The sequence below is a fragment of the Hypanus sabinus genome, chromosome 29, assembly GCF_030144855.1.
Source record: "Hypanus sabinus isolate sHypSab1 chromosome 29, sHypSab1.hap1, whole genome shotgun sequence".
Lineage (NCBI taxonomy): Eukaryota > Metazoa > Chordata > Chondrichthyes > Myliobatiformes > Dasyatidae > Hypanus > Hypanus sabinus.
Window position 1 is genome coordinate 25,989,095 of NC_082734.1, and position 27,273 is coordinate 26,016,367.

At 41.3% G+C, this 27,273-nt stretch overlaps 1 protein-coding gene across 4 annotated transcripts in view; it reads right to left on the reverse strand.

Annotated features, from left to right (window-relative positions):
• LOC132383147 (protein phosphatase 1 regulatory subunit 12A-like) overlaps positions 1-27,273 on the reverse strand; it is a 96,578-nt gene that overhangs the window by 42,564 nt on the left and 26,741 nt on the right. Inside the window, exons 6-13 of one of the 4 annotated variants that reach the window (XM_059953990.1) lie at positions 26,263-26,337; positions 22,851-22,936; positions 19,542-19,711; positions 18,342-18,445; positions 13,675-13,851; positions 7,768-7,865; positions 4,998-5,114; positions 369-459 (exon numbers count right to left, since the gene is read on the reverse strand). In XM_059953990.1, the coding sequence (XP_059809973.1) occupies positions 369-459; positions 4,998-5,114; positions 7,768-7,865; positions 13,675-13,851; positions 18,342-18,445; positions 19,542-19,711; positions 22,851-22,936; positions 26,263-26,337 (918 nt within the window). The remainder of the gene's footprint in view (positions 1-368; positions 460-4,997; positions 5,115-7,767; positions 7,866-13,674; positions 13,852-18,341; positions 18,446-19,541; positions 19,712-22,850; positions 22,937-26,262; positions 26,338-27,273) is intronic. The other 3 variants (XM_059953993.1, XM_059953991.1, XM_059953994.1) reach the window with 3 other exon arrangements.

Below are 27,273 nucleotides of genomic sequence, written 5' to 3' on the forward strand. Positions count from 1 at the left end.
CAGTGCGCCGGCATAAAGGCCAGCCCCAAAAGGGCGCCAGGTCTGCTTCACCAACAAAGGGAAAAGTTCGCGCAGGACTGTGAATACGTGCCCCTTACAGCATCCGCGCCCGGGGAGGGCGGGATCAGGGAGGCTTTAAAGCGAGGCCGTGAAGTTCAAATAAATTCTTCTTCTTTAACTGCAGTTTACCAACTCCGTGTCGTTATTTCAGCGCTGCGTGTAGCACACCGCTACAAGGCAATATTGGGGATTAAGATGGTGTCCTGAATGGAGTAACTGTGTACAAGCAACTATTATTTAGCAATAAAGATACATGGTCATATGAGGCAAATAAACAACCTATCTTATCAAAACAAGTTAACACCGACCTGCGTCGATCGCCTGGACTGTCGAGCGTGCCGTGATCGCGCCTTTCTTTGGGATTCCGATTCATCGTCACGCACTGGGGTAAGATACAATCTACAGAAAGTGAGGCGAAGGATTTAATAAATCAGTACACCTCGAGGAAAAGAAACGACAGTTTCACAGTTCAAGGGCATGAAGGATAAAAGAGGGAACATTGTACATGTACAAGTACATTAGCCCATCCTACACTGGCAAGATAGGCTATGATTTATAAAATCGTCTTCACTGGGAGTAACTTTCATGAGGAGGCTAGTATAAAGACTAATTCCTCTCTCTCACCCCATTTTACTAAAGCATCTGCTATGTAACTCAACTCGATTAACAATGACTAGAAGGTTTAGTTACATTTTATGAAACATTTTATACAGAGCAGGTTCACGAGAAGTTGTCCTTCAAGCCACACACAATCCTGAGTTGGAAATAAGTCACCAACCATCGCTGGAACACTCCATTGCTCACAGCACTGGGGCTGTACTGACACCTCAAGGATTGCAGTGGTTCAATGTGACAGCTTACCACCACCTTCTCAAGGGCAACTAGTGAAGGGCAATTAAATGCTGGCTCAGACCACAAAGCCCACACCCATAGTAAGAACACATAAAAGAAATACGGGAATAAGGATGTTGCAATGACAATGTGATCACCGGTGAGGGAGAAATATCATCCTTAGGTCAGGTGGTTCTCAACATGGGCCGTATGGCCCTACAGGGGACCATGCTGCATTTTACAGGGGCCACAAGTAAAAACAAAGAAACTGGGGAGCAGCAGTTTCTGAATGGGCCACCGTAAGTTTACTGTTTTAATAAAAAATTACTAAAATAGAAAAATAAAAAAGAAATTAATATGTGTAATTTAATTAGAACCCTAAAAGAAATGAATGGGAAAATATGCTGGATGATGCGTGTGTGTGGTGTGTGTGGGTGTGTGGGTGTGTGGGTGGGTGGGTGTGTGTGTGTGTGTGTGTGTGTAGAGGGAGAGGGAGAGACACCACACTTTTTCACCATGCACAATCACCACTCACACCCTGCAGGGAGTCCTGCTGAGTTCCACTCCACATCCACCACAAAATCACAAGCTGCAGCAAAGCTAATCAGCGAGTGTGCAGCAGGAGACCAGTTCTGTTTGCTTTCCACTAACCCTTCATGTTATAATACTTATAAATCGTGACATGACGGCTGCAGTTACTGAAGTGGGGTAATTTGCACAAAACAGCTAAACTACAGACGTGAAAATAATGTACATGAAGTTTACAAATGCATCACTATTCTCCACTACCACTACAACTTCCGTTAAATCCTCGATACTGCCCATACTTTGAAAGGAAGTTCTATCCGCTTTTCTTGGTGAGTACATGCTCTTAATTGCCACAGATTTTTTTCATATATAGTCACATTTAAAAAACATTAAATTATTTTAAAAACTGCCTAAAAGGCCAGTTTTATTTTTAGATCACTCTGCTATGAAGAGGAAAGGCCTGCTACTGGGCCAGGAGAGTTACCCAGGTTTTCCGCATTTTGGATGTGGACTTGGACTATAGACATTTTTGTTCAGTCTTATTGTTTTTTTATATTCTGTGCTTTTCACCCAATTTTTTTTTCTTTTGTTTTGTTTTGGAGAGGTGGATTTGGGGGTCGATGTGCCTGCTTCGTTTTTGTGCCGGGAGTAGTAAGGATTTGGGAGTTGATGATCGTGCTACAGTTCTTTTTTTTCTTTTTTGGTTTGTGGCAATCAGAAGAATTTCAGAGTTGCATACTTTGATAATAAAATGAACCTTCGAACCTTTATTTTTAAACTTTAAAATCTAACAGCAATTATGGAGAGTGGGCCACAGAGGTAAATGAAAGTCACAAGTGGGCCATAAGCAGAAAAAAGGTTGAGAACCACTGCCCTAGATGATACCATTCTCTAGGTCTTAATTTTAATCCCCAGCAACCTTCCCAATCCAAAGGGCTTCTGGTCAAACACCCTCCCAGCCCCACCAAGCAACTCCTAATCACCAAAATACTAGTCAGGTTATTTTCACTGGCTTCCTTTCATGTCCAAGTTTAGGCATCAACAGAATGATAAGTCTGTATGCAAAAATATTTGCGTAAGTATTTTGAGCAGACAGAAACATAGGTCATCAACAGTTTAACTACTTTATAGGCATAGATAGTGAAACAAGCAGCCAATATGGAACCACGAGGTTCAAGAACAGTTACCAGCAACCATCAGGCTCTTGAATAAAAGGGCACAACAACTACACTCACTTCCCATTCATTGAGATGTTCCCACAGCCAATTCTCTTACTTCAAAGGTTTTTTATCTTATTTCATGTTCTCGTTTTTTATTGCTAGTTATTTTTATTTGCATTTGCACAGTTTGCGGTCTCCTGCACTCCGGTTGATCTTTCATTGATTCTGGTATAGTTACTATTCTATAGATTTGCAAAGTATTCCTGCAGGAAAATGAATCTCAGGGTTATATTTGGTGACATACATGTAATTTGATAATAAAATTTACTTTGAACTTTTATTCTCATCTTTCAATTGCCTTAATTAGTAAAAATCTTTCCATGTCAGATTTTAAATGAACAAGATTCACTCAATCTCAGTTAAAAAGAAATAATCACTGAGCAAAAGTACGAACCTTTCTTTCATTATAAGAGAGTATTTCTATCCTGGGCACAACTCTTCCCAACATTGAGGACATCTTCAAGAGGCGATGCCTCAAGAAAGCAGAATCCATCACTAAGCACCCTCACTATCTGCGACCTGCCTTCTTTGGGGAGGAGGTCCAGGAGCCTGAAGACCCATATTTCATGATTCAGAAATAGCCCCTCCTCCTTTATTAGATTTCTGAACCCATGAACACCACCTTGTTATTTGTTTTTTTTTCACACTATTTATTTTTTGTAACTTATAGCAATTTTTGTCTTGTCCTGTACTGTTGCTGCGGAACAACACATTTCATGATACATTAATGACAATAAACTTTATCCTGATTGTGCCAAAAATAATGTGCCTGGGTTCCATAAAGTTACTTCAAAGTGATGCTCAGCCCCCCTCAAGATCGATACATCTCTTGAGTGGGCTGGTCAGCAATGATCACACTTAACGGTGAGACAGACTGAACGGGTCACTCTTGCTCCCATTTTCTGTTACTCCATATCCAGTATTCCAGCCAGACCACTGAATAGCTGTTCTCTGGGATACCAAAGGCACCATTCCACGTGGCGTAATGATAACTTTCTGTGCCATTGTTGACACTTCAATCATCTCTGAACAAACAAACCTTTCACAATGATAAAATGCTAAAGAACTGTCCATTTTAGGATACTCTTTTCATAAAGAAACTTCAGAAACTCAGAACTTCTTCACTACACAAGCAGATACTATAGGACCCACATTTTCTGATAATTTGTATTACACTTAGAACCCACAATCACTCAATACATACACACTTTTTGACCCAAGGAAACTGCTGCAACGTATAACCATAAACAAAAGAAAAACACAGAATTGCCATGAGAGGACAACACAATTTCATATGTGCACTTCTACAGAGATCTTTCCAGATACACACAGCCTTAACCTTTCCCACTAACTCTCCAGCCCAGTCAGTCTGAGCTGTCCTCACTCATCAACACTGAAGTTCAGTGGGCTCCCCTTTTCAGATGAACCCCCCCCCCCCCCCACCACCACTCCATCCTCGGCAACACACATAATTGTAATTGCACATGATCTGGGTGAGAATGGATCACAGAATTTTGTACAGTTTACATCTCCTTAATATACAAGATATATGCCATAGAGGGAACAGTTTCATCAGCGTGGGTGCAAGGATATTGTTAGTTTGCCATACAAGGAGAGATGGAGTGAACTAGTCCTGCAAATTCTCTGGAGTTAGATCATCTTGACACTTGCAACATTGTCCCAGGGCTCAGCCTGGTGGATACAGGGAGGATGCTTCCCAGTCTGAAGACCAAAAGTCAAAGTATGAGTACAAGAGGTAGACTATTCCAGAATCAGGCTGAGAGAAATTGCTTCATTTAGAGAATTGTGAGTCGTAGATTTCCTCTAAAGGGAAGCAAGGTTCTCTGCTTGCTTCCCCTTACTTACAGTAAAGTGAATTGGTTACAGTTAGAGTTAGTTACCTGCTGCAGTGTTTTATTATTTTTCTGAAGAAAATATAATAAAATAGCCATAACCTTAAGATTTGAGCCTCATTCTTGACTTCTAAAGAACTTTCTGGGCAACCTCATCTCCAGATCCAACAACAGATGCTCTTCATCCTTATGTTCATATAACTTTAGAAGTCAATTACTGGAATATTCTGTAGTCATTTTACAATTCTCTTTCACCTTGACACTACCGTTGGTCAGCCGTCCCCCCCTTCCTCTGTCGTACAACTTGTTATTATATTCTTTCCCCTCTCTACCAAACACCCAGCTACATCTCCGATTTGTGCTTGGTGAAAAGCGGCAAACCTTGATAGCTCAGCTCCAAAGGCTCTTGCTTTCCATGCATGTTACCTGATCGGTGCTTCTGGGACAGAGTTCTCACGTTTTTGATCCATGTGTTCTTGGTAGCTGGTGCTATAGTGATTCTTACCTGCGCCTCTCTTTAAAGTCTATACTGCTTGTTGGAACAGTGGTTTCCCCTTGTTGAGTGACAGGCAAGTCCTTTGGAATCTGAGAGCTCGGTTCTTTACCCTGCTGGTACGTAGAGCTGGAAGTAAACAATTAAACTTCTTCCTTAGGAGTTTGCGAAGATTCAGCATGACATCTAAAACTCTGACAAATTTCTATAGATGTGTAGTGGAGAGTATATTGGCTGGCTGCATCAAGGCCCAGTATGGAAACACTAATAGCGGATGGCCCAGTCCATCATGGGTAAAGCCCTCCCCAACATTGAGCACATCCGCATGGATCATTGTTGCAGGACAGTGGCATTCATCATCAAAGACCCCCACCATCCAGGTCATGTTCTCTTCTCACTGTTGCCACCAGAAAAAAGGTACAGAAGCCTCAAGACTCACACCACCAGATTCAGGAACAGTTATTACCCCTCAATCATCAGGCTCTCGAACCAGAGGGGATAACTTCATACAACTTCACCTACTTCATCACTGAATTATTCCCAGAACCTATGGACTTACTTTAGGACTCATTCTCTCGTGTTCTTCATACATATTGCTTATTTATTTATTTTTCTTGCTTTTAATATTTGCACAGTTTGTTGTCTTTTGCAAACTGGTTCTCTACCTTGTTGGTGTGGTCTTTCATTGATTCTATTATGGTTCATTGATTCTATTATGGATTTATTGAGCATGCCCGCAAGAAAATTAATCTCACGGTTGTACAGTACATGGTGACACATATGCACTTTGTTAATAAAGTTGCTTTGAACTTTGAAATGTTTCAGAAAACAGGTGCACTTATTATAAATAAGTAGCAGGGAAACATTCTGGAATCTGCCAACAGGCTAGACAGCATCTTCAGGGAGTGAAATAGGTAACGCTTCTAGTAAATGATTTTTCATCTAAACTTTGGAAAAGTTAGGAATCATGAATGTTTAACACTGTGAAGAGCAAGGAAAAAGGATGGAGAAAACACAAGGGAATGCCGAATGATTTACAAGGATTCTGCCAAGACTTGAAGGACCATGTTATAGCGAGGGGTTAGACAGGCTGGGTCTTTACGCCTGTAACATAGGATAACTTCACTCACCTGAACAATGAACTGATTCCAGAACCTACGGACTCACTTTCAAGGACTCTGCAACTCATGTTCCTAGTATTATTTATTTTTTATTATTATCATTTGATTTTTATTTGCACAGCTTGTCTTCTTTTGCATATTGGTTGTTTGCCAGTCTTTGTCTCTAGTTTTTCACTAATTCTATTGTATTTGTTTGTTCTACTGTGAATGCCTGCAAGATAATGAATCTCAGGGTGACATAAACATACTTTGATAATGAATTTACTTTGAACTTTGACTCGACTGAGGGGGCGATCTCATGGAGGTCATTTTCAGATCAAATGCTACAACACACATCCATGGATAAGTGTTTTCTTCGCTCAGCCTTCAATACTAAAATTTAGTTATTAGTTAGGGAGAGTTTACTAAGTTTACTAAAAAGTTAGGAAGAATCTTTGCTTACAAAGCGGTGAGGTTAAGAGTTGGGAGTGAAAAACAAAGATGCACAGAAGGGGAAGCTGAATACATAAGTGTATGCTAGCAGACTGAGAGGAGAAGGGGCAGGATGAAGATGGCATGAAGTATAAATACCAATAGATAATGAGGTTTACTATTTTAACAAAAGAGATGAAAAAAAATCTAAAGCTGCAGTGAAAGGGAAGACAGATCAACATTAGAGGAACATGCTGATAGGCTGGGAGTGAAATGGAGTAAAGGGAAGTTCGTGTGGCAGATGAACAATAACACAGACTTAGTCACAGAGCACCACAGCACAGAAACAGGCCCTTCAGTCCATCTAGTCCATACCAAACTGTTCTGCCAAGTCCCATCAACCTGCATGCACCTGGACCATAGCCTTCCATGCCCCTCCCATCCACGTACCTATCCAAACTTCTCTTAAAAGTTGTGATCAAGCCCATATCCACGATTTCTGCTGGCAGCTCATCCCACACTCACACCATGCTCTGAGGAAAGAAGATCCCCCTCATGTTCTCCTTCAAGATTTCAACTTTCACCCTTAACCTATAACCTCTAGTTCTACAATCACCCAATCTCAGAGGAAAATCCCTGTTTACATTTACCCTATTTATACCATTAATAATTTTGTACATCTCTTATCGAATCCCCCCTCATTCTCCTACACTGCAGGGAATAAAGTCCTATTTATTCAACTAATCCCTATAACTCAGCTGCTCAAGCCCTGGCAAAATGCTTGTAAACTGTCTTTGTAATCCTTTCAATCATACTGATATCTTTCTTGTAGGTAGGTGACCAGAATTGCACACAAAGGCCTCACTAACCTCTTATACAACTTCAACATAACATCCCAACTCTTGTATTTCAAGCCAATTGTCATTCAACAATATACATATAAACAACTAAACAATAAAGGGTTCTTACAGGGCCAAAGTGCAAAACACAGTACATTCAGTCACACACAGCACACAACACATATAGTAATGATAGCACAATACTCAATACACTGATTTATGACTGGCCAAAGAGCCTACTTAAGCATCGAAAGGACTGGAAGACAGAACTTTAACACTATGAAATCTGACCACCTTCCAGAGCCCAAACTGAAACCTACACGTGGTTGTGCTCCACAACCTCTTCTTGAATAGCTATCTGGAACGTTACATCATAGAAAACTAACTGATTTGGTTCCGGTCCCGACTCACCTCACTGAGCGTTCAATGCCGGTCTCGGGCACACTCAATGACCTTCCGATTGGAGTTGGAGGCACTCTAGCCAGTCGGGTTTCTGGCACCTCTTTGCCCTGTGAATTGGAGTTAAAAATGTCAGATCATTTGAAATTCACGCTTTGCAACAGATGTTGGTATTGGTCAGGCTGCCCTTGGAATACGGTGAGCAGTTTTGGGCTCCATATCTATGAAAGGTTGTGCTGGCAGTTGAGGGTCCAGCAGAGAGAGGGTCATGACAATGATTCCAGTAGGAGGGGTATTTGCTGAAGCCCATACTTGCTGATGTTTAGAAGAATGAAGGGGAGGGGAGGATCTCATTGAGAACTTGAACCTGGATAACTTAACAGTGTTAACTATTATGCTACTGTGCCACCCGCGTTGCCCAAAAAGAGATCTTTTAACAGACCAATTATATTTTGCATTTAGAAATGCTTGTAGAGTTACAAGGGAACTCTATACACTTCATGATGCTGTAACACCCCAAAAGTCAGGGGTATCTTTAAAAGACAAAGTAGGTGCTCTGCTTTACTGTGCTTTAGTGGCACAGTCTGACTTCAGGATGGGATTTGCTTGCGATGCCTTACTCCCTCCCAGATCTGCCTGCAATATGCAACATCAGCTTCCACAGAAAACCAAGTAGTTTTACAGTACTAGAACAAGGTGTTGGAACCACTCGATGCTTACTCCTCACAAGACATGCTTCACACCTCACTAATTGATTATAGCCAGCAGCTATTGCTCATTAGGAGTTTGACAGATTTCATATGTCAACTAAGACTCTGAAGAAATTTGCTAGAGTTACCAAGGAGACCACTCTGACTGATTTCGTCACTGTCTGATACTGTCTATATATATATAGATTTCTTATTGTAATATATAGCATATTTTGTGTCTTGCACTGTACTGCTCATGCTCAGTTAATTTACATATATTTTGGAGGCAAAATGGCGCCAACAACAGCAACGTCCTGCCGAAGTTCAGAAAACTACTTCTCCTTCTTTTAAATATACTTCTAACATTAATCTGTGGGTGATTGGAGCTGCAATTTACATTTTGATAATGTGTTTTTGGTCTGACTGAGCGACCTGGTGCTTTTAGTATCTCAGAGGGAATTTAGTGTGGTTGAGAATGGAGTATGTGGCCCAGTAGCAGCACGTGAACCCGTGATTGGACCCATACTCGCTGATTAAGGCGTTGAGTAAGACTGATATCAATGAGGATGAGACTGGGAGGTGAGCACGTGTACAGTGCTGTCTACCTGAGTTTGACTGGTCTCCCGCTCCCTCCCTGATGCCGGAGGGTGGTGCAGGAGTCTTGGGTCTTGGGCAAGGTTTGATCAGCACAGTTTGTGATTGGACTAATTTTTAGAGGACTCTGCCGCTCATGTTACAAGTGTTTCTGATTTCTCCTTCTTTTGAAATTGCTATTCTGCATGATTTTGATTGGGTAAGATTGGCTCTGCAGCCTGCAGTTAACAAACTACACATTGCTAAATTGAACTGAAATGAACATTCTTACACAGCTTCAAGGACTCTGCGGTTCGATGTTTAATATTTTGTCCATTATTCACTTGTTACTTTTGCTATTTGTGCAATTTGTTCATTTTTTTGAGCACTGGGTGCTTGATATTTTCTTTGAGTGGTGTTTCCTTGTTCATGGCTGTGGGGGAAGACAAATCTCAGGGTTGCATACTGCACACATAACTTGATAATAACTGTACTTTGAATCATTGAGTAGTCACCATATACAACCCTGAGATTCATTTTCTTGTGGGCATACTCTATAAATCTATAATAGATTTATTATTATTTATCCCACCTATTAAATTATATTTCTATTATAGAAATCTATAATAATCGACCACAAAAAACAAATTTCACAATATACATTAATGGTAATAAATGTGATTCTGAGCAGATCTTTTTAGTTACCTGCTCATCTAATATAATATCCCCTTAATGGAGTTAGCCCTCCATTCAGCTAAATTTTTTTTTCATCAGCATTATCTTGGTTACATTTCTCTCAAACCTCTTGCTGCATTTCTCAGCACATGGAAACCAGTCAGACAGAACCATAAACACATCTCTCAGCAGCTTTTTCATGTTTGTTCAGCGACCGGACAAACACTGATATAACCACGATATGCAGTTACAGTCTGTCCAAAGTACCAAAGCCACACCTACAGAATGTGAAATAACCTGACGTCTGTTATCCGAACAGCCTGCTTCCTCTTTCTTGATCGACTGATGGCCTGCAGCCCAGTCTCCCGCCCACTTCCTCCCTTTCTCTCGGATTTACCAATACCTAAAGCAAGGCCATAATCTGTTTGCAAAACTCACTGTCCAACAGTCCAATTCCGAGGGGAAAGAAAGACATTGACTGTTTAGTGGGTGGTTCCTTTTCAAACAATACAGCTCTCTAGTGCACTGGGGATCTTACCATTGTAAACAGGTTTTCCCATCGTTTTACAGCAGTTTCAAACATTTATAACCCCACACGCTGATCCTGAGGTACAACCTTTATCTTCCATTGTCTCCTAACAACACAAATGACACATAGCAGGCGGCACAGTTGCGTTATTGCTTTACAGCACCAGCGATAACCGACTGGGGTTGAATTCCTGCCACTGTATGTAAGGATCTTGGCCGTTCTCCCCATGACCGTGTTTCTTTCCTCTGGGTCCTCTGGTTCGCTCCCACATTCCAAGAATGTTTGGGTAAGTTGTGGGCATGCTATCTTGGTGCAAGAAGCATGGTGACACTTGCAGGCTGTCTCAACACATCCACAGACTGTGTTGGTCATTGACACAAATGATGCAGTTCACTGTACGGTACCGAGCAAAGGCCTTAGACACATACATATATAGCTAGGGTGCCAGAGACTCTTGCACAGTACTGTATATTGGTTAAAATAGGAAGGTGGTTGAGAAACAAAAGTAAGAGTACTTAGCTCAATAATATTAAGTGTTATTTGGTAACTGGAAAGACACAATATACAGTGCTGTGCAAATCCCCACCATCGCCTGTAAGGAGTTTGTACGTTCTCCCTATGACTGCATGGGTTTCCTCCCACAGTCCAAATACATACAGGTCGGTAGGTTAATTGGTGATTGTGAATTGTCCCATGATTAGGCTAGGATTAAATTGGGGGATTGTCCGCCAGATAACTCGAAGGGCTGGAAATGCCTAATGGAGGCATGCCACTTTAAAAAGAGTTTAAAGGTTAGCTTTAGATGTCACTTGTAGGTTGAAACATACAGTACTATGCAAAAATCTTAGGCACCCTAGCTCTACATATATGCCTAAGATTTTTGCTCAGTACTGTGTATTTCAATGTACATGTAACAAATAAAGCTAACTTTTAATTTCTTTTTAAAGTGGCATGCCTCCATTTTCCCTCACTCACTAAACAACACTGCCTTTCCCACTTTTAGAGCGCTCCACATCATTTACAATCAATGCAGATTTAATCATACAGAAGTGGGATACTACATAAACTATCCCCAAATATCTGCCAGTATTTTGAGAATTTCCATTGGGTGACTCATAGTGACTCAGCTGGGAGAGCCATTGTGTTGCTGTGTCAGTGACCCAGGCTCAGGTGTTGCGTTAAGTTTCCATATTCTCCATGTAGTATGGGGCTTTCCTCCCACATCTCCAAGATGTATAAAACGGTAGGATGGTAGTTTCACTGGCTGCCAAATTGTCCCTTGTGATGAGTGCTGGAACTTGGGCAGATGGAAATGTAAATAGAACAAAATAAAAACGTGATCACAGCTGAAAAAGGATCTAGTGCTTTGCCAGCGTGTATGTCGAATAAACACCTCTTGGGCTTCCAGCCAGGTACAGGTATCAATTATTACTGACCGTTCGATAACAAACTGCCATCTGCTTCAGCGATGATGCCGGGGCATGTCTAGTCTGTGGTATTTATACCACCCTAGTCCGTCCCCCAATTGGTTAGTCCTCTTTCAATCAGGTTTTTCTTTCTCCCACCTTGTTTACAATCTAATTCCAGTTCGTACTTAGAGCAAGACCTTCATTTTTGTTAAAATTCTTTTCCTCTAGTTTTACTTCAATGGCTTTCTTTACCAAGTGGTCCCAAAAGCCATTGGAATTTTGGGACCACAAGGTGGGAGAGCAGAATCCTGATAGGATGAGGATTAACCAATCAGGAGGGATGGACTACAGGAGTCTAAATACCACCTGACTAGACATGCCGAGGCATCATCCCTGATGAAGATGGCTGAGTTTATCATCGAAACTTTGGTTATAATTGATACTTGTACCTGGCTGGAAGCCCGAGAAGAGCTTATTCAGGATCATAGTTGTTTGATGGTCAGCACAGACTCGGTGGACTGAAGGGCCCGTTTCAATGTTGTATCTCTCCTCAACTCCAAAGCAAAAAAGCTCCTGCTGTTGACCAGAACATCACTGGCAAATCCACATTATTCCAGCTGCCACAGCTCAGCTGACATTTCAATGGAGATCTTGGGGAGTGCTGCAGTGTCAAACCTGCCATCTTTCAGATAGGATGTCAAATGAAGACAGGCATCCAAATGAATCATTGCTGGTTATGAGCACTAACCATGGAATACACATCCTAGGCTCACCACTGGCATCATAGTGCATTTGTAAGAGGGTCACCAGCTTGTTAGTTAAACGCAGACGTATCTATAGCTCGGGTGCCTAAGACTTTTGCACAGTACTGTATTTGTCAACATGGAATGGACAATCTGACCGAAACAAAGGATGTTGAAAATGGCGAAGGTGGAATGCTGTGGAAGGGGTGTGTGACGGGTAGCAGAGGAGTGCCTGGGGTGGGTGATGGCACAGGTGCAGAAACAACCCCCCAGCCCTGAGACACCAAGACCCATATATATCAAAATCAGGTTCATCATCACTCACGTCATGAAATGTGTTTTTTTTGCAGCACCAGTACAATGCAATACATAAACTTACTACAGTACTGTGCAAAAGGATTAGGCACTGTAGCTATATATATGTGCCTAAGACTTTTTCAGATTACTGTGTTAGAGCTGTTTTGGCCAGATGTGCTCACCGGACAACCCTCCAGTCCCTAGTGATCAAAATTCTCGAGTTTCTCAAGGAATCAAGCCCCTCTATACAACCGCAAAACATTCAAAGGAGGGTGTTTCCCTAAACCATCGGCTGGTTCAGTGACATCTGATAGCTCAGAAATCTTAATGGGTGGACATCTGGCACATTTTATTAGTCTGGCATGTGAACTGGGGCCAGCATTAACAGCATCTGGGGTCAGGGCTGCAAGAGTGTTTATTGTCCTTTCAATTCATTGACCTTCAGCTTCCCATCCCTTTAAACTCAGTAGGATCACTGGGAAAATTATGTATTATGTTCTAATAAAGTGAAATAAACACATCTAAATAGTAATATTCAACAGTATGGAAAACCTGAAGTCTTGTGCCAATGTCGCAAGAATATCAGATTAGTGGAGCTCCCTGTGGATACAACTTCCAAATAGTGACGAAAAATATTCAGCTTTAATTCTCCACATTCTGGAATACTTTTACAGAAATGCGAAGCCAAATCTTTGTTGTATTAATATCAAGTCAGTCAGTTCAAGATAGAGCTACTCAGTCAATTAGATGCTTATACATATCTATAAAGCACAATTACAAAGAAAATCCCTTCATGGTTGGGGTTGGTGAACTCCCTTCGATACTTCAGATAACACTAATGGAATGCTGGAATAGAGATCGGTTCAATTACCTGTAAGCAATCAATCAATTCTTTTGCTAAATAGGTCTGGTCACACTAAGACCATTCTCATAAAGCGAGTGCATTTCTGAAGGAGGGCAAGGGGGTTCCCACAAATCAGAACTAATGCACAAAATCAACTAACCTTCTTGTCTGAACCTAGCCGTGGAGTGGAAACAGAGCGCTTGATACTGGGCAACAAAGTCTTTTCAGAGGTGATCTCTGCATCCTGTAACGTGGCGTAACTACTTGTTTTCCGAAGATCTGTGTACCTAGAAGGGGTTTCTTGTTTGACAGCTGGCTTTGGAGATGGATCAGTATACTGCAGAGGACAAAGGAGAGAACATAAAGCATTTAACTACATAGAACCTTTTGGCCCTTCTTGGCTGTGCCGAACCATTTTTTTGCCTAGTCCCACCGACCTGCACCTGGACCATATCCTTCCAAACCTCTCTCATCTTTAATAACTTTAATCATCTTTTATACCTGTCCATCTTTAATAACTTTCTCAATGTACTGCTTGGGGAGTAGATAATGCACAAATGATAATATGGGGAGTTTACAAATGCAGAAGTACACACAATTTTACTTGTGTTAGCTATATAGAATAAAGAAATTTACAGCACATTACAGGGCCTTTGGCCCACAACGTAACCTACTCTAGAGACTGCTTAGAATTTCCATCGTGCATAGCCCTTGATTTTTCTAAGTTCCACTTGCCTTTCTAAGAGGCTCTTAAAAGACCCTCAATATGGCATTGAGGTATTTTCTTAGGATTCCCAGTAAGAAGAAAAGGTCAGCCATTTAAAAGGAGGAGGAATTTCATACTCATATTTCAAGGAGTATTGTGAATCCTTTAAATTCTCTATCACAGATTATGAATGTTTGTTGACCGAGAATGTTCAGGGATCAGTATGTGACTTGCGGATATGGAAGTGGTACAGGGATGCTGAAACACAAGTTCACATAAGTATGGACCAGAAGCTGTAATCTTCACCCCAGCTCAGGTAACAGCATCGTTGGATCTTTTGCATTCATCTGAAGGGGCAGGTAAGGCTTTAATTCACTGCCTCATCTAAGAGGATATAAACCAATACTTTTCATGCCTTTACTGCCTTTGAAATATACCTTGCAATTAACCACGTTAGTGGGGATCAGAGATCATAGTGCCCAAACCAGGCAATGATGAGATTCCTTTCTGTAGATACTTGTGACCCCACACATAATCTCACTATTGATAACTGTTTTCTAGTTTGAGATTTGGTTAATTAATTAACAACTGAAATGCTTCATTTGGCAATGGTAGGTAATTATGGTAATAGAACATAGAACAATATAGTACAGGCCAAGATGTTGAACACCTATATACACCACCTCCACAAAATTAATGTTAAATAAAGGCTTCGCACACTCATGCTACATCCACACTAGACCAGATAATTTTGAAAATGCCAGTTTCGCGTAAAAACGATAGGTGTCCACACTATGCGTTTTTGGAAATATCTCTATCCACACTGAAACGGAGATTTTGGCGAATCTCCTCCTCCTGTGCATGCGCAGGACATATCTACCGAAAACAAGCAACATGTTTGGTGTCGAATCTCGCCGTAAAAGTGCACGCTTGTGTAGTTACAGACTAGAAAAACTTAACATGACGGATAGCTGTTGGCTCTCACGCAGGAGAACTTAAAACTAAAAAAAAACAAATACTGGAGCGTATGGTGGCAACCAACGGAGTTCACGGACAGATTGACCCGGTTGACATCTTACACACCTATTGTCAGAGAAGTACTTGCATAAATAGGTAAACCACCTTCATACGAGCAAGGATGGAAAACAGGGCAAACTGAGTACATTATACTTATTTATTCAGTAAGTTATAGGTCAAAGTATTTGGTGAGCACATTTCTAACTCTTCTGGCTTCAGTTTCGTTGCCGTCTGTTCTGAAATTGTTAGGTTGCGTTCAAGAAAACAATGAAATAGCGCACTGCCGTCTGATAGTGTTTTCAGAAGTCTCCGTTTACATTGTCCACACTGATCTGCCCGAGCAGCGTTTTCAAAAATAACCCACCCTGGAAAGCGTTTCTGAAAAGCTCCGTTTTCGGGGGACAAAAACGCCGTTTTAATGTGGACGGAGGGTAAAAACGAAGAGAAAAAGCTTCAGTTACGGATTTATCTGGCATAGTGTGGATGTAGCCTCAAATCTCATAAAGTAGCGAGGCAATAAACTGTGTTCAGTTTATTGAACACTTTCCTACAAATGAAAATTAGGTTCAATGGCAGTCCTCTATGCCAACACAATGGAAACCAAAGGTGACAACTGAATACTTAGCAAGACTTGTGTGTGTGTGTGAAACCACACTCTGAACCAGCATAGTTGCTGAATCTAAGTTACAGGGCTAAAAATAACCAGCACAGCAAGGCAGTGTTACTTTGCAAAACACTTTCTTATTTAAGTTAGTTACATGCAACTTAGGAGTCAGCCTACAGCCACCTTACTGCAACCACAGAAACTGTTCATGCTTTTTCAACTGCCTACAATTCAGATGCTAATGAGCTTGGTTTGCAGATCAGAGCTGCCATAAACATTGGCACTTCCCACATTTCCTGCTCCTACTGTTAGGAGTATTCTGGAGTTATGTGAATTTGGCAGATATTAATTCAAACAAGAACCAATCTTTAGTTTTCATTGTAAATTGCAAGCTGTAAACTGAAGTTAAAAGCCTACAGACTAAGAGATATAGTTTGCAAAATGGTGACCATGTGGCATTTACATATGCATGAGCAAAATGTTAAGACACAATGCGTTTGTGTTGATTGGTCTGCATCTAACCGGGTAACACAGACAAAATACTGGAGGAACTCCGCAGTTCACCCAGCATTTTGTGTGTGTTGCTTGGATTTCTAGCATCTGCAGATTTTTTCTTGTTTGTGATCAAACTAGGCAGCGTGGCACAAGTTATTTGCAACATGGGCTGTTATTCGCACCACTGTGACTTGAGCTCAAGCTGGCAGACCAGACTGACGTTACTTAGCATATCAAATATGGTCACAGGTATAGGAAACCTACAGTTTATTTGTGTGACAAAAGGGTCTCAGCCCAAAATGTCGACAGTGCTTCTCCTTATAGATGCTGCCTGGCCTGTTGTGTTCCACCAGCATTTTGTGTGTGTTGTTTATTTGTGTACTCAGACACAGTCCTGACAACATTAATTTTTGGTGCCTGGCTCTCTGTCTTCAGAAGCATATAGACCACTTGAGTGAATTACTTTGTGACAAAAGTGTTTGAACATTCAGAGGTGTCTCCTGTTGTAGATGCGTAATTCAAAAGAAGCACTGTCAACTTAAAATATGGAAGTGAACGATGTCATTGTAACTACTGAAATTGTATTCAATCACCTACTGTTACCTTTGATCTGAAGGGTATAAAAATATAATGTACTTTTGGGTTTGTGACACCTACTGAGAATATCTCCCGAATGATGTCTGCTTATTGTGATGAATAAAGACTTCAAAATCAGCAGTTTCAGTATCCCTCTGGTGACTTTGATCACAATTAACATATCCACCACCCTCAAATTCATGTTCCTGCCTGCAAACAGATCTATGTGTGTTGAGACATGCATTATTATTAATAATGAGACTGACAAACACACACAAATAGTACACTTCCAATTGTGACTATTTACTGTAACATGTCCGGTAGATTTTTGTATCCTGTCAAAGTACAGTATGTTCTGTAGAAATAGGAAAAGCAAGATAGTGATTCATTTGTCACTTCAATTACTACCTCAAGCATGTTAAACCAATTTATTACTGTATTTTGTTTAAATTAGGGACACAAGAGACTGCAGATGCTGGAATCTGGAGCGTAAAACGACTGCTGGAGGAACTCAGCGGGTTGGGCAACATCTGTGGAGGGAAAGGGATGGTTGATATTTCGGGCCTAGATGCAGCACCAAGTAACAGGTCTTAACTCGAAATTTCAGCTTTCCATTTTCATCCACAGATGTTGCCTGATCCACCAAATTCTTCCAGCAGTTTTTAAGTTCCATTCTGAAAAAAAAATGCATTACTCATTTGTGTTCTTAATGCTGTCATTTCCAGTGAAATCCTTGTACCCAGCCCCAGTCCTGTTCCCTGAAATCCCTGAAGCACAGACTGCACGACACACAGCTAGCTATTCTTCACCAGAAAAAGCATCACATTTACTGTCAGCTTCCAGGCTGCTCTCACCTGCACATGCTCCACCTCTGACAACTTCCCCCCAACTCAGGGAATAAACTGATGATCAAAAGCCAGTCAAAAATACTTTAAAAACCTTGCACTGTTAGACTGTTAGGAAGTCTAAGTGTGCGTTAAATGGGTTTCTAACGCCATGAATATTATTTGACTCTAAACCCCCCCCCCCCACGCAACCATCCCTTGTCAAATAATTCCACAGATATGTACTGTAACTTCTCCACAAAAATAGAGCAAACTTTTAATTTCCAAACACAAGAGTTTCTGCAGATGCTGGAAATCCAAACCTCTATAATTCCTTTATGATATGTCATACTCTTAATTATGTGAACAAGCTTTAAGTTTTTTAAAATAGTTATTTATAAGTATCTTATGTTTTTAAATAATTTCTGGTATATTGCCTGTACAAATTCTTTCCAAATCACCATCACAGCTCTGGGACATGAGGAAACCACATCAAACTGATGTAATGGAAAGTTCCTGAACAGGGATCGGAAAACCCTTTTGCTGAGCTTTCAAAATCAGCTGCCCACGAACTATAAACCAGCCACCCAGCTGAACAGCCTTACCTTTGGGGTTGTTGGAGCTAGTGTCACAGGAGGTACCAGTGGTAGATTCTCAGTGCCGTTTACATTACTGGCATCGTTGAGGACTGGCTGCTTCTTCCTTTTCGCTTAGAGTGGAAAGAAATGAGACGGAAAACAGAAGGGAATTGACAGAATATTTCAAAAGTAAGAAACCCGTTTTCAAGATTAACTCCACATAAAATACTACTCTAGTTGGCACCCTCAGCATCCAACACTCATTTAGATCGGACGGTAGAACAAGGAGAGAGAATGCAAATGCTTGACACATGCACACTGTACCCACACGTAGAATCTGCATGCTTCCCATTATACCCAGTGTGCTTTTTATAGATGTTTAACCATGCTTTATCTTTATTCAAAGAAAAGCAAGATATAATAGTCACAGAGCACTACAGGACAGCAAAAGACCCTTCACCCCACTTAGTCTGTGCTAAACCGTTATTCAGCCTAGTCCCATTTACATTTGATGGCTTTGGGTCTGTACTCACTAGAATTTAGAAGAATCTTATTGAAATCTTTCTAGTGTTGAAAGGCCTGGACGTTTCCCGTGGTGGTGGAGTGTATGACAAGAGGGCACAGCTTCAGGATAGCGGGGTAGTGAATTTGTGGACTTTATTACCACAGGCAGTTTTGGAGGCCAGGTCATTGGGTGTATTCAAAGCAAAGCTTGGTAGGTTCTCGATTGGACACGGTATCAAAAGTTAAGGGGAGAAGGCTGGGGAGTGGGCTGAGGAGGGGGAAAAAAGGATCAGCTGTGATTGAGTGGCAGAGCAGACTCGATGGGCCAAATGGCCTAATTCTGCTCCTCTTGTCTTGTGGTCTTACATCCATAAGCCTCCCATCCATGTGCTCAATCTTCTCTTAAATGTTGAAATTGAGCCCACATCCACCATTTCCACTGGCAGCTCGTTCCACACTCTCACCATGCTCTGAGTGAAGTAGTTCCCCAAGGTTCCCTTAAGTATTTCAACTTTAGCCCTTAACTCATGAACTCTAGTTTTAGTCTCACCTAAACTCAGTAAAAAAGCCTGCTTGCATTTACCCTATCTACACTCTTTTTAATTTCCCTACATTTCACAGATTGAAGTCCTAACACTTTTAACATTTCCCTATAACTCAGGTCCTCAAGTCCCAGAAATATCCTTGTGAACAGATTACTAATTAAAATGTATCCTGACATACCGGTTTCACACTCCGAGTCAGACTCCGAGGCTTCTTCTGTCTCTGAACTTGAACTGCTGGACTCCTCTTTCTTGTTTTCGTCCAGGGGCAATGTCTCCAGGGTTTTGCGTTCCTTTGACAGATCCTGCACTGAAATCTTCTCCCTACTGCTCATCCGGCACACAGAGCTCCTGATAAAACAAAAGCTGAAATAGCAGCAGGACCAAAGCCAATAAAAAAAACATAAAACTCCAAGATATCGGAGCAGAATTAAACCAGTTGGTCCGCGGTGTCTGCTCCGCTGTTCGATCATGACTGATTTATTTTCCCTTTCATACCCCTTCCTTCCTCCTTAACCTTTAACTCCCCGACTAATCAAGAAATATATCCTCCGCCTTAAATATACCCAATGACTTTGCCTCCACAGCTATCTGTGGCAATCAATTACACAGCTTCACCACCCTCTGTCTAAATAAATTCCTTCTCGTCACTGTTCTAAAGGAATGTCCATGTATCCTGAGGTTATGCTCTCAGGTTCTAGACTCTTCCACGAAACAAACTCAACTGATATTACAAACCCGTGATAGAAACATACCTATCGAAAAGGATCACAGGAATAAAACTGTATAATTTAACATCAAATACTTGCTGAACACATATTGGAAATATAATCAACTACCAGGCAGTAGAATTCTAACCTCTAAATCAGCAAGTCCCAGGCCCAGGTCATTCATACAAGTCATGACGACCTGCTGAAGCTGCACAGGAGGACAATGCACTGTCAGAATACCAGCTTTCAGATGAGGGGATAAATAGTGAATTGTTCTCCTCTCTCAAGTGGGTGTCAAGCATCCTTGGCAGAATTTCAGAGAGTTCAATACTTATTAGCATTTATCACTTAACTGACATTTCTCAAACACATTCACTCTCATTAGCAAACTAATGCTTGCACAGGCTTGCTGTGCATCAGTTTAATTCCTACATTACGTTATTAACTACACTTTGACTGTCAAACACTGGGCTATTATGAGATGGATGTGAAAAGCACCAGGGAAACACGTCTCTGAATCTGATCTAATGAACTGAGATCCATTCTTTGACAACAATCAGCACAATTCTGGTTTAAACCATGGCAAGTGTTGTCATCTCAACTGCCAGTACTAATCCCAATGCTAATTCACCTCAGCATACCTGCCAGGACTGATCCTGTGCTAACATGGTTAGTTAACACGAACCATCCCTGTGACATGGTAACATTGTAGCAATATGACAATAATTAAATTATGCCAGATTAGTAGCATGGCAGAGATTGATGTGAGACAGACAGAGAGGGGGAGCGGGTGAGAGGGAGAGAGTGTGTGTGTGTGTATGTGTGTGCGTGCACGTGTGCGTGTGTGTGCGCGCGCGTGCGCCCTTACTCCTAATGGAGTCATCAGGGCACCATCATGACAAGCTTTTTGCACCACATGGTGTGTCTCGGGCATCTGAAACCTGGCGGAGCACATCCCTCTCCAGGTTTTTCTTTACGAGGTTGAGTTGCTAGCTCAACACTCAACCCAGGCACGAATGGAGAACATGCAAGGGAGCCAGCCGGATTCAAACTTGGGACCCCTTGCCCTGAAATCCAGCGCTGATGCCACTATGCCACCAGCCGGTTTGGTAGTATAGCAGTTAGTCTAAAACAATTACAGCACCATCCTGTTTCAATTTTGTCCTTGTTTGTAAGGAGTCTTCCTGTAACAGCGTGGTTTCTGCTGGGTGCTCCAGTTTCCTCACACATTTCAGGGGCGTACAGTTGTGGGTATGGTGTAATGGCGCTGGGATCATGGCGACATTAGCGTACTTCCCTTAGCACATCCTTAAACGGTGTTTGCCATTGATGGAAACAATGCTTTTCACTGCGTTTCTATGTACATATGGTAAATAAAACTAATCTTTATAAAATATACTGTAGATCTTTGCTGAGTATACTGTATAGGGCTACTTTATGTAAATAGCACTGGTGTTTACCAGGAACTGTAACTGGATACCACTCAAAAGGCGACTGAAAGGGCTTGGACACACAAAGGCCAATTGAACATTAACAAAGCATTATTTGCCCAGTTTTTTTCTGCATAAAGGCACCTAACATAGGCCAAAATAGCAGCACAAACAAAAGCCTGAAAACAAACCTAATTCCTACATGATAAACATGACTACCATACCTGTCAATATAAGCAAGCTTATAAACACGTACATCTTTAATACTGTACATAACCTTAATTCTCAAACTTAAATCTAAACCCTCATTGTCCAACAGTCCTGGATTTTAGCACTCCACATGTAAAAATTACATCTGACTCCATTTAGTATGAGCCTTTCATTTTGTTTTTCCAGCTCATGCTCTCGCCCTGAAGGTGCTAGTTTGACGGATCTAAACTCTGGAGTGTGCAGTGAAGATTTATGATAACAATTGCACGAGTATCAGTATTAAGATCAGACTGGAGAGGGTGGAGGAAGCTGTTAGAGGATCACCCTTGGCTTATTTATGATTTCCCAAGCAAATCTCCCATTGCACTGACAAGGAAACAAGTTTTTGTACATAGATTGCTTAATCACCTTTAACATCAGAGTCCCTTGCGAGGCAATATAAAGAGATTAGCTTCATTTGTCACGTACGTCAAAACAACGCAGCGTTTTGAATCAAACACCAACACAGAATGAGGGTTGTGATGTAGGGAGCCTGCAAGCGTCACCACTCTTCTGGTGCCAGCATAGCATATCTGTAACTCACTAACTCAAACTGCAAGTCTTTGGAATGCAGGAGGAAACTGGATCTGGGAGAACAGCAGCAGTTATCAAACCCCAATCAGTGATCGCTGGCACTGTGATGCAACTGCGCTGACTGCTATGCTGGCTTTTCACCCGATAGTATAACTAACCTGCAGTAAATCCAGCTACACTTAACTTGTTCAGTTGCACTAACTTTGTTACTTCATCCTGTTAGTCACAATGACAAAATGTTGGTGACAAGATGCACGAGTACAGGTTATTACTGGAAAAGAATACTCCCTCTAGTCTGTAATGAATTGCTGCACTTTGGATGGGACTGACCTTACTAAGATTACTGAAAAGAAAGCTACCTCTGCCCTAATGAGAATCAAAACTGGCTTTCAGTAATATGTTACTTATTCTGTCATTTATAACTGGTGCTTTGTTGGAATTAAAAGGCAAGCGAAATCTTCAGTACAAGTGCAAAGATTATAAAGCAATAAATTAGCAATGTTGAAACTGCAGCCCTGTCGGTTTACATCTTCAAATCAGACTGCGTTTTGTGCAGAAATTTCTTACTTCCTGGGTTTGGTCGACTGTTGCTGTTGCTGTGTAGATGTTTCGATGATGGCACGCTTCATCTTTTCTTCCTTCTCGGTCCTCAACTGTGTTAACACAAGAACATGCAAATCCAACACAAATTAGTCAAAATCCCAACATTGTTTTGTAGTCTATTGTAGGAAACAAACTTGTGCCAATTCTGTTTTGTTCACAGATGTTTCCTGGTCTCCATTAGCTTACTAAGTAGCACTTCAGGCAACCTGCTACTGTGGGCATCACAGCTGAGTCCTAATCCCATCTCTGTGTCAATGCAACTTCAGTGTAAACTCACCTAATTGAGGTTATGAACAAACCTGATTTCTATCCACCTCACCCCCCCAATCAGAATCGCAAAGGATCAGGATCCTCTGAAAGTGGGTACTGATACTTTATAGATAATGGCTGCTTGTTTCAAATAGTTAATCTCCCATCATATTGGCACATGTGATCACATAGCTCAAGCACAATGTTCTGATCAAATGCTGTTATGACACTAGAGACTGGCACACAGACAGAATCAAGTCATCTTAAACCTGATTCCACATTCATAAATGGGAACAACTGGAGGATTTAATGAAAAGCCTGATAATCCACACCCATTTATTTGGAAATCCTGATGTTCCAACTCCAGGCAACTCATTAGTATCACACTAAAGATGCTCCAGCATTTTGTGTGCGTTACTCTGGACTTCCAGCATCTCAGAATCTCAGGTTTATGATCAGGCACTCACTAGACTGGGTCAGAAATACAAAGGGCCAGGAACGTAGCTAAGTCTGCTGCTGAATGGCTGCATGCTTCAGATCGTTTTGGCAAGTGAAAATAAAAATACAACTCACCAGGTTCCATTCCCTACACCCTCTAAATTCAATGCTTTTAGAACAGACATAAGGAGAAGTTTCTTTAGCCAAAGGTGGTGAACCTGTGGAATTGATTGCTACAGACGGCTGTGGAGGTCAAGTCATTGGGTACACTTAGAGCGGTGATTGATAGGTTCTTGATTAGTAAGAGCATCAAAGGTTACAGGAAAAAGGCAAGGGGACGTGGTTGTGAGGGATAATAAATCAGCCATTAAGGAATGGCGGAGCAGACCTGATGGGCCGACTGGCCTAATCCTGCTCCTCTGTTGTTTGCTCCCTAGAAAATTCATTATACCATTGTGTAACATGAAAGAAAGTGAAATAAAAACATATTGGATATTAATGAGTAAATGTCAATAGCTCAGAAAAACTGCTTGTACGGCAACTCCAATATCCTCAGCAACCACATTATGGGGTGTTCACTGTAGTCTAAGAATTATTGGAAAAGGGAATGCAAGCTGGATTTAAGTTTTCTACTTCCTCCAGCTGGCCTGCTATGTCTGTGCATACCGATACAAAAGTTATTTAGTACGTGGCTTTTGCTGTTTCTCTTTCAACCTTTTCTCATGGCTCCCCTCATCACATTTCAGATATTACTCTTTCCTCATCCGTGTCCCTGACGACTTCCCCATGGGAAGTAATGGAAGTTGTGACCTGAAAAGGCACCAAAGGCAGGTGACATTTTATTTCTGGTCGAAGAGTGTTGTCCAGACTGCACCAGAACACACCTCAGGTACGGAGGTACGGAGAAATCCAAATTGGTAAGGCACTCTTGCACAGCTCCATCGACCAAATACATAGCTCAACATTCTCTCAAACACTTCTTGGAAACTAAACGAAGGCCACAGTAGAGCTTTACAGTCAGACTTCTCTCTCCAAAACACATGCTGACAACCTCCCCTTTGAAACTGAAACCATTAAAATTGAAAGCTGCTTTTTACCAATTATATAAAATAGATTCATGATTGCTATATTAGGTAGAAAATACAGCAGTGGACTAGAATGAACTGTATATTAATCATAAATGTGCATAATCCAGAATCAGCTCAGAGGGCTAAGTGGACAAACGCAACAAAAGAGTTGTCACTCACACTTGTTGCACAAGAGCTAAGGCTATTCTGTTTCTGAAATCTGATTTTGGAAGTAGAAGGAAAATATACAGACAGTATCACCCTACTTGTTAAGGACTAGTGATGGAGGCTATTTCTGGGCAATCATAACCAAGGCCCTCCATTAGTCAGGGTCAACCACGCTGCATCCCAGCTGTCTATGTGATATGTAAACCAGTACGGAAGCCAGGTCTGTACAATGTGAAGAGCAAGCTGTTGCCTATTTAGCAGGCTGCCCCTCTCCACACAACTGATGAATCCAAGGCAGTGACCGATACAATTTGGCATCAATGGTGCTGCAGGGGTTGCCAATCAGTGTTGAACTCAATGTAAGGCAGGCATAGGGACTCCAGCTCTGGATTCTTCCTCGGGGTTGACCCCTGGAACTTTTCCCATCAGTGAGTGCAGCCACAAGACAGCAGAGGTTTGAGATCAGAGTTTTCCTTTTCCTAGATGAACTGCCAACCATGGCTGACGAGCCCCATCCACCCAAAGCAACTGGTTTTAAGGTGACAATAACCCGTCTTTGCCCCCTTGCCTGTCAGTACAGATGGTTCCAATGGGCTTAAGTGAAGGCCAGGAACTAGATTTGGTGTCAGAGGCTATCTGAGATGCACCCAATTGGGAGCATAATAGGTAGTTATCCCCACTACCACTCCCAGTTATAACAACCAATTGCTATAGCAATCATATCTAAGTATTAATTTTGGAAGGGTTTAACCTTGCTTTATGTTATTATAAAGGACAACATAAGCGGTACATTCAAAATATTATTTTATGTCTAATTTATTTATTTTTATTTAGAGATACAACGCGGTAACAGGCCCACAATATTTAAGGAATATTTTAATTGGTTTAAAAGATACTTTGGGCATTAAAAGAAGAGAATGCATACCTACAAAACTAAGTGATTTGGGAACTTACTGGTCAAGTTCTGTAGAATATGATCCTACGTAAGCCAATAAAATTACAAATGGACAGAAGAGTTACTCAGAAAAGCTATTAATAATAACTTCACAATATTAATAATAGTAGACAAAATCCTTACATAAAGTGGCTTGTGATAGAACGGACAGCCAGAGACTTTTTCCCAATGTGGAAACGGCGAATGCAAAGGGGTATCATTTTAAAGTGACTGGAGGAAAGCAATGGAGTGGGAGCATAGAATGCACTGCCAGGGGGGCATTCCAGAGGCAGATACATTAGGGACATTTAAGAAACTCTTAGATAGACACATGGATGACAGAAAATTGGAGGGCTATGTAGGAGGGAAAGGTTATGTTGATCATAGAGCAGATTAAAAGGTCAGCACAATATCATGAAGGGCCTGTACAGTACTGCAGTGTACTAAGTTCTATGTTGTGCACACTTGAATACACCTAGATACAGATTAATCAAATATACAAATTAAATTGATGTCTTACATCATCCTGTTTCTTCTGCAGGTCCTCAAGTAATCCCAAAATATCTTCGTCTGCAACATCAAACGGTGTCTGACCCTACAATAAAAGACTTTGATGTTAACCGCTATTAACAAATTTGTGACTTAGTTCAAAGTTCAAACTTTAAAGTAAATTCATTATCGAAGTATATACATGTCACCCTGAGATTCATTTTCTTGTGTGCATTCACAGTAGAACAAAGTAGTAGAACAGAATCAATGAAAAACTACACATGATGTCTGGCAAACTACAATACAAAAAGAAACAAATAATAAATAAATAATACTGAGAACATGAGTGTAGAATCCTTCAAGGTGAGTCTACAGGTCGGACTTCATGATCAGTTCAGTGTTATGGTGAGTAAAGTTATCCATGTTGGTTCAGGAGCCAGATGGTTGAAGGGTTATAACTATTCCTGAACTTGGCAGGGGACCCAAGGCTCCTGTACCCCCTTTCTTGATGGAAGCAGTGAGAAGAGAGCATGGTCTGGATGGTCCTTGATGATGGATATTGCTTTCTTGGCAGTATCACCTTCAGATCAGGCAAAGATTCATTTCTTACATCTTACTCTTCAGCTGTCCATCGATTTTCGATGATGACTGAGGCCTGGGTAAGGTTGTATGGAAGACCTCCAGTTGCCTATGCTGCAAATCTCCCCTCTCTACGCCACCGATGTTGTCCAAGGGAAGGGCATTAGGACCCACACAGCCTGGCACCAGTGTTGTCGCTGAGCAATGTGTAGTTAACTGCCTTGCTCAAGGACACAACACACTGCCTTAGTTAAGATTCGAACCAGCAACCTACAGATCACTAAACCAACACCTTAAACTCTTGGCCACATGCCACATTTCTTACATATAGTATTGTGAAAATGATCAGACTAACTTCAAGTTTTCAATAAACTCTTTTCTCCCAGATGTTTGAAGACACACACTCATTGCATTCAAGGGCTGCATGCTGGATCCTGCAACTTTGATAGTGCAGAATTTCAGA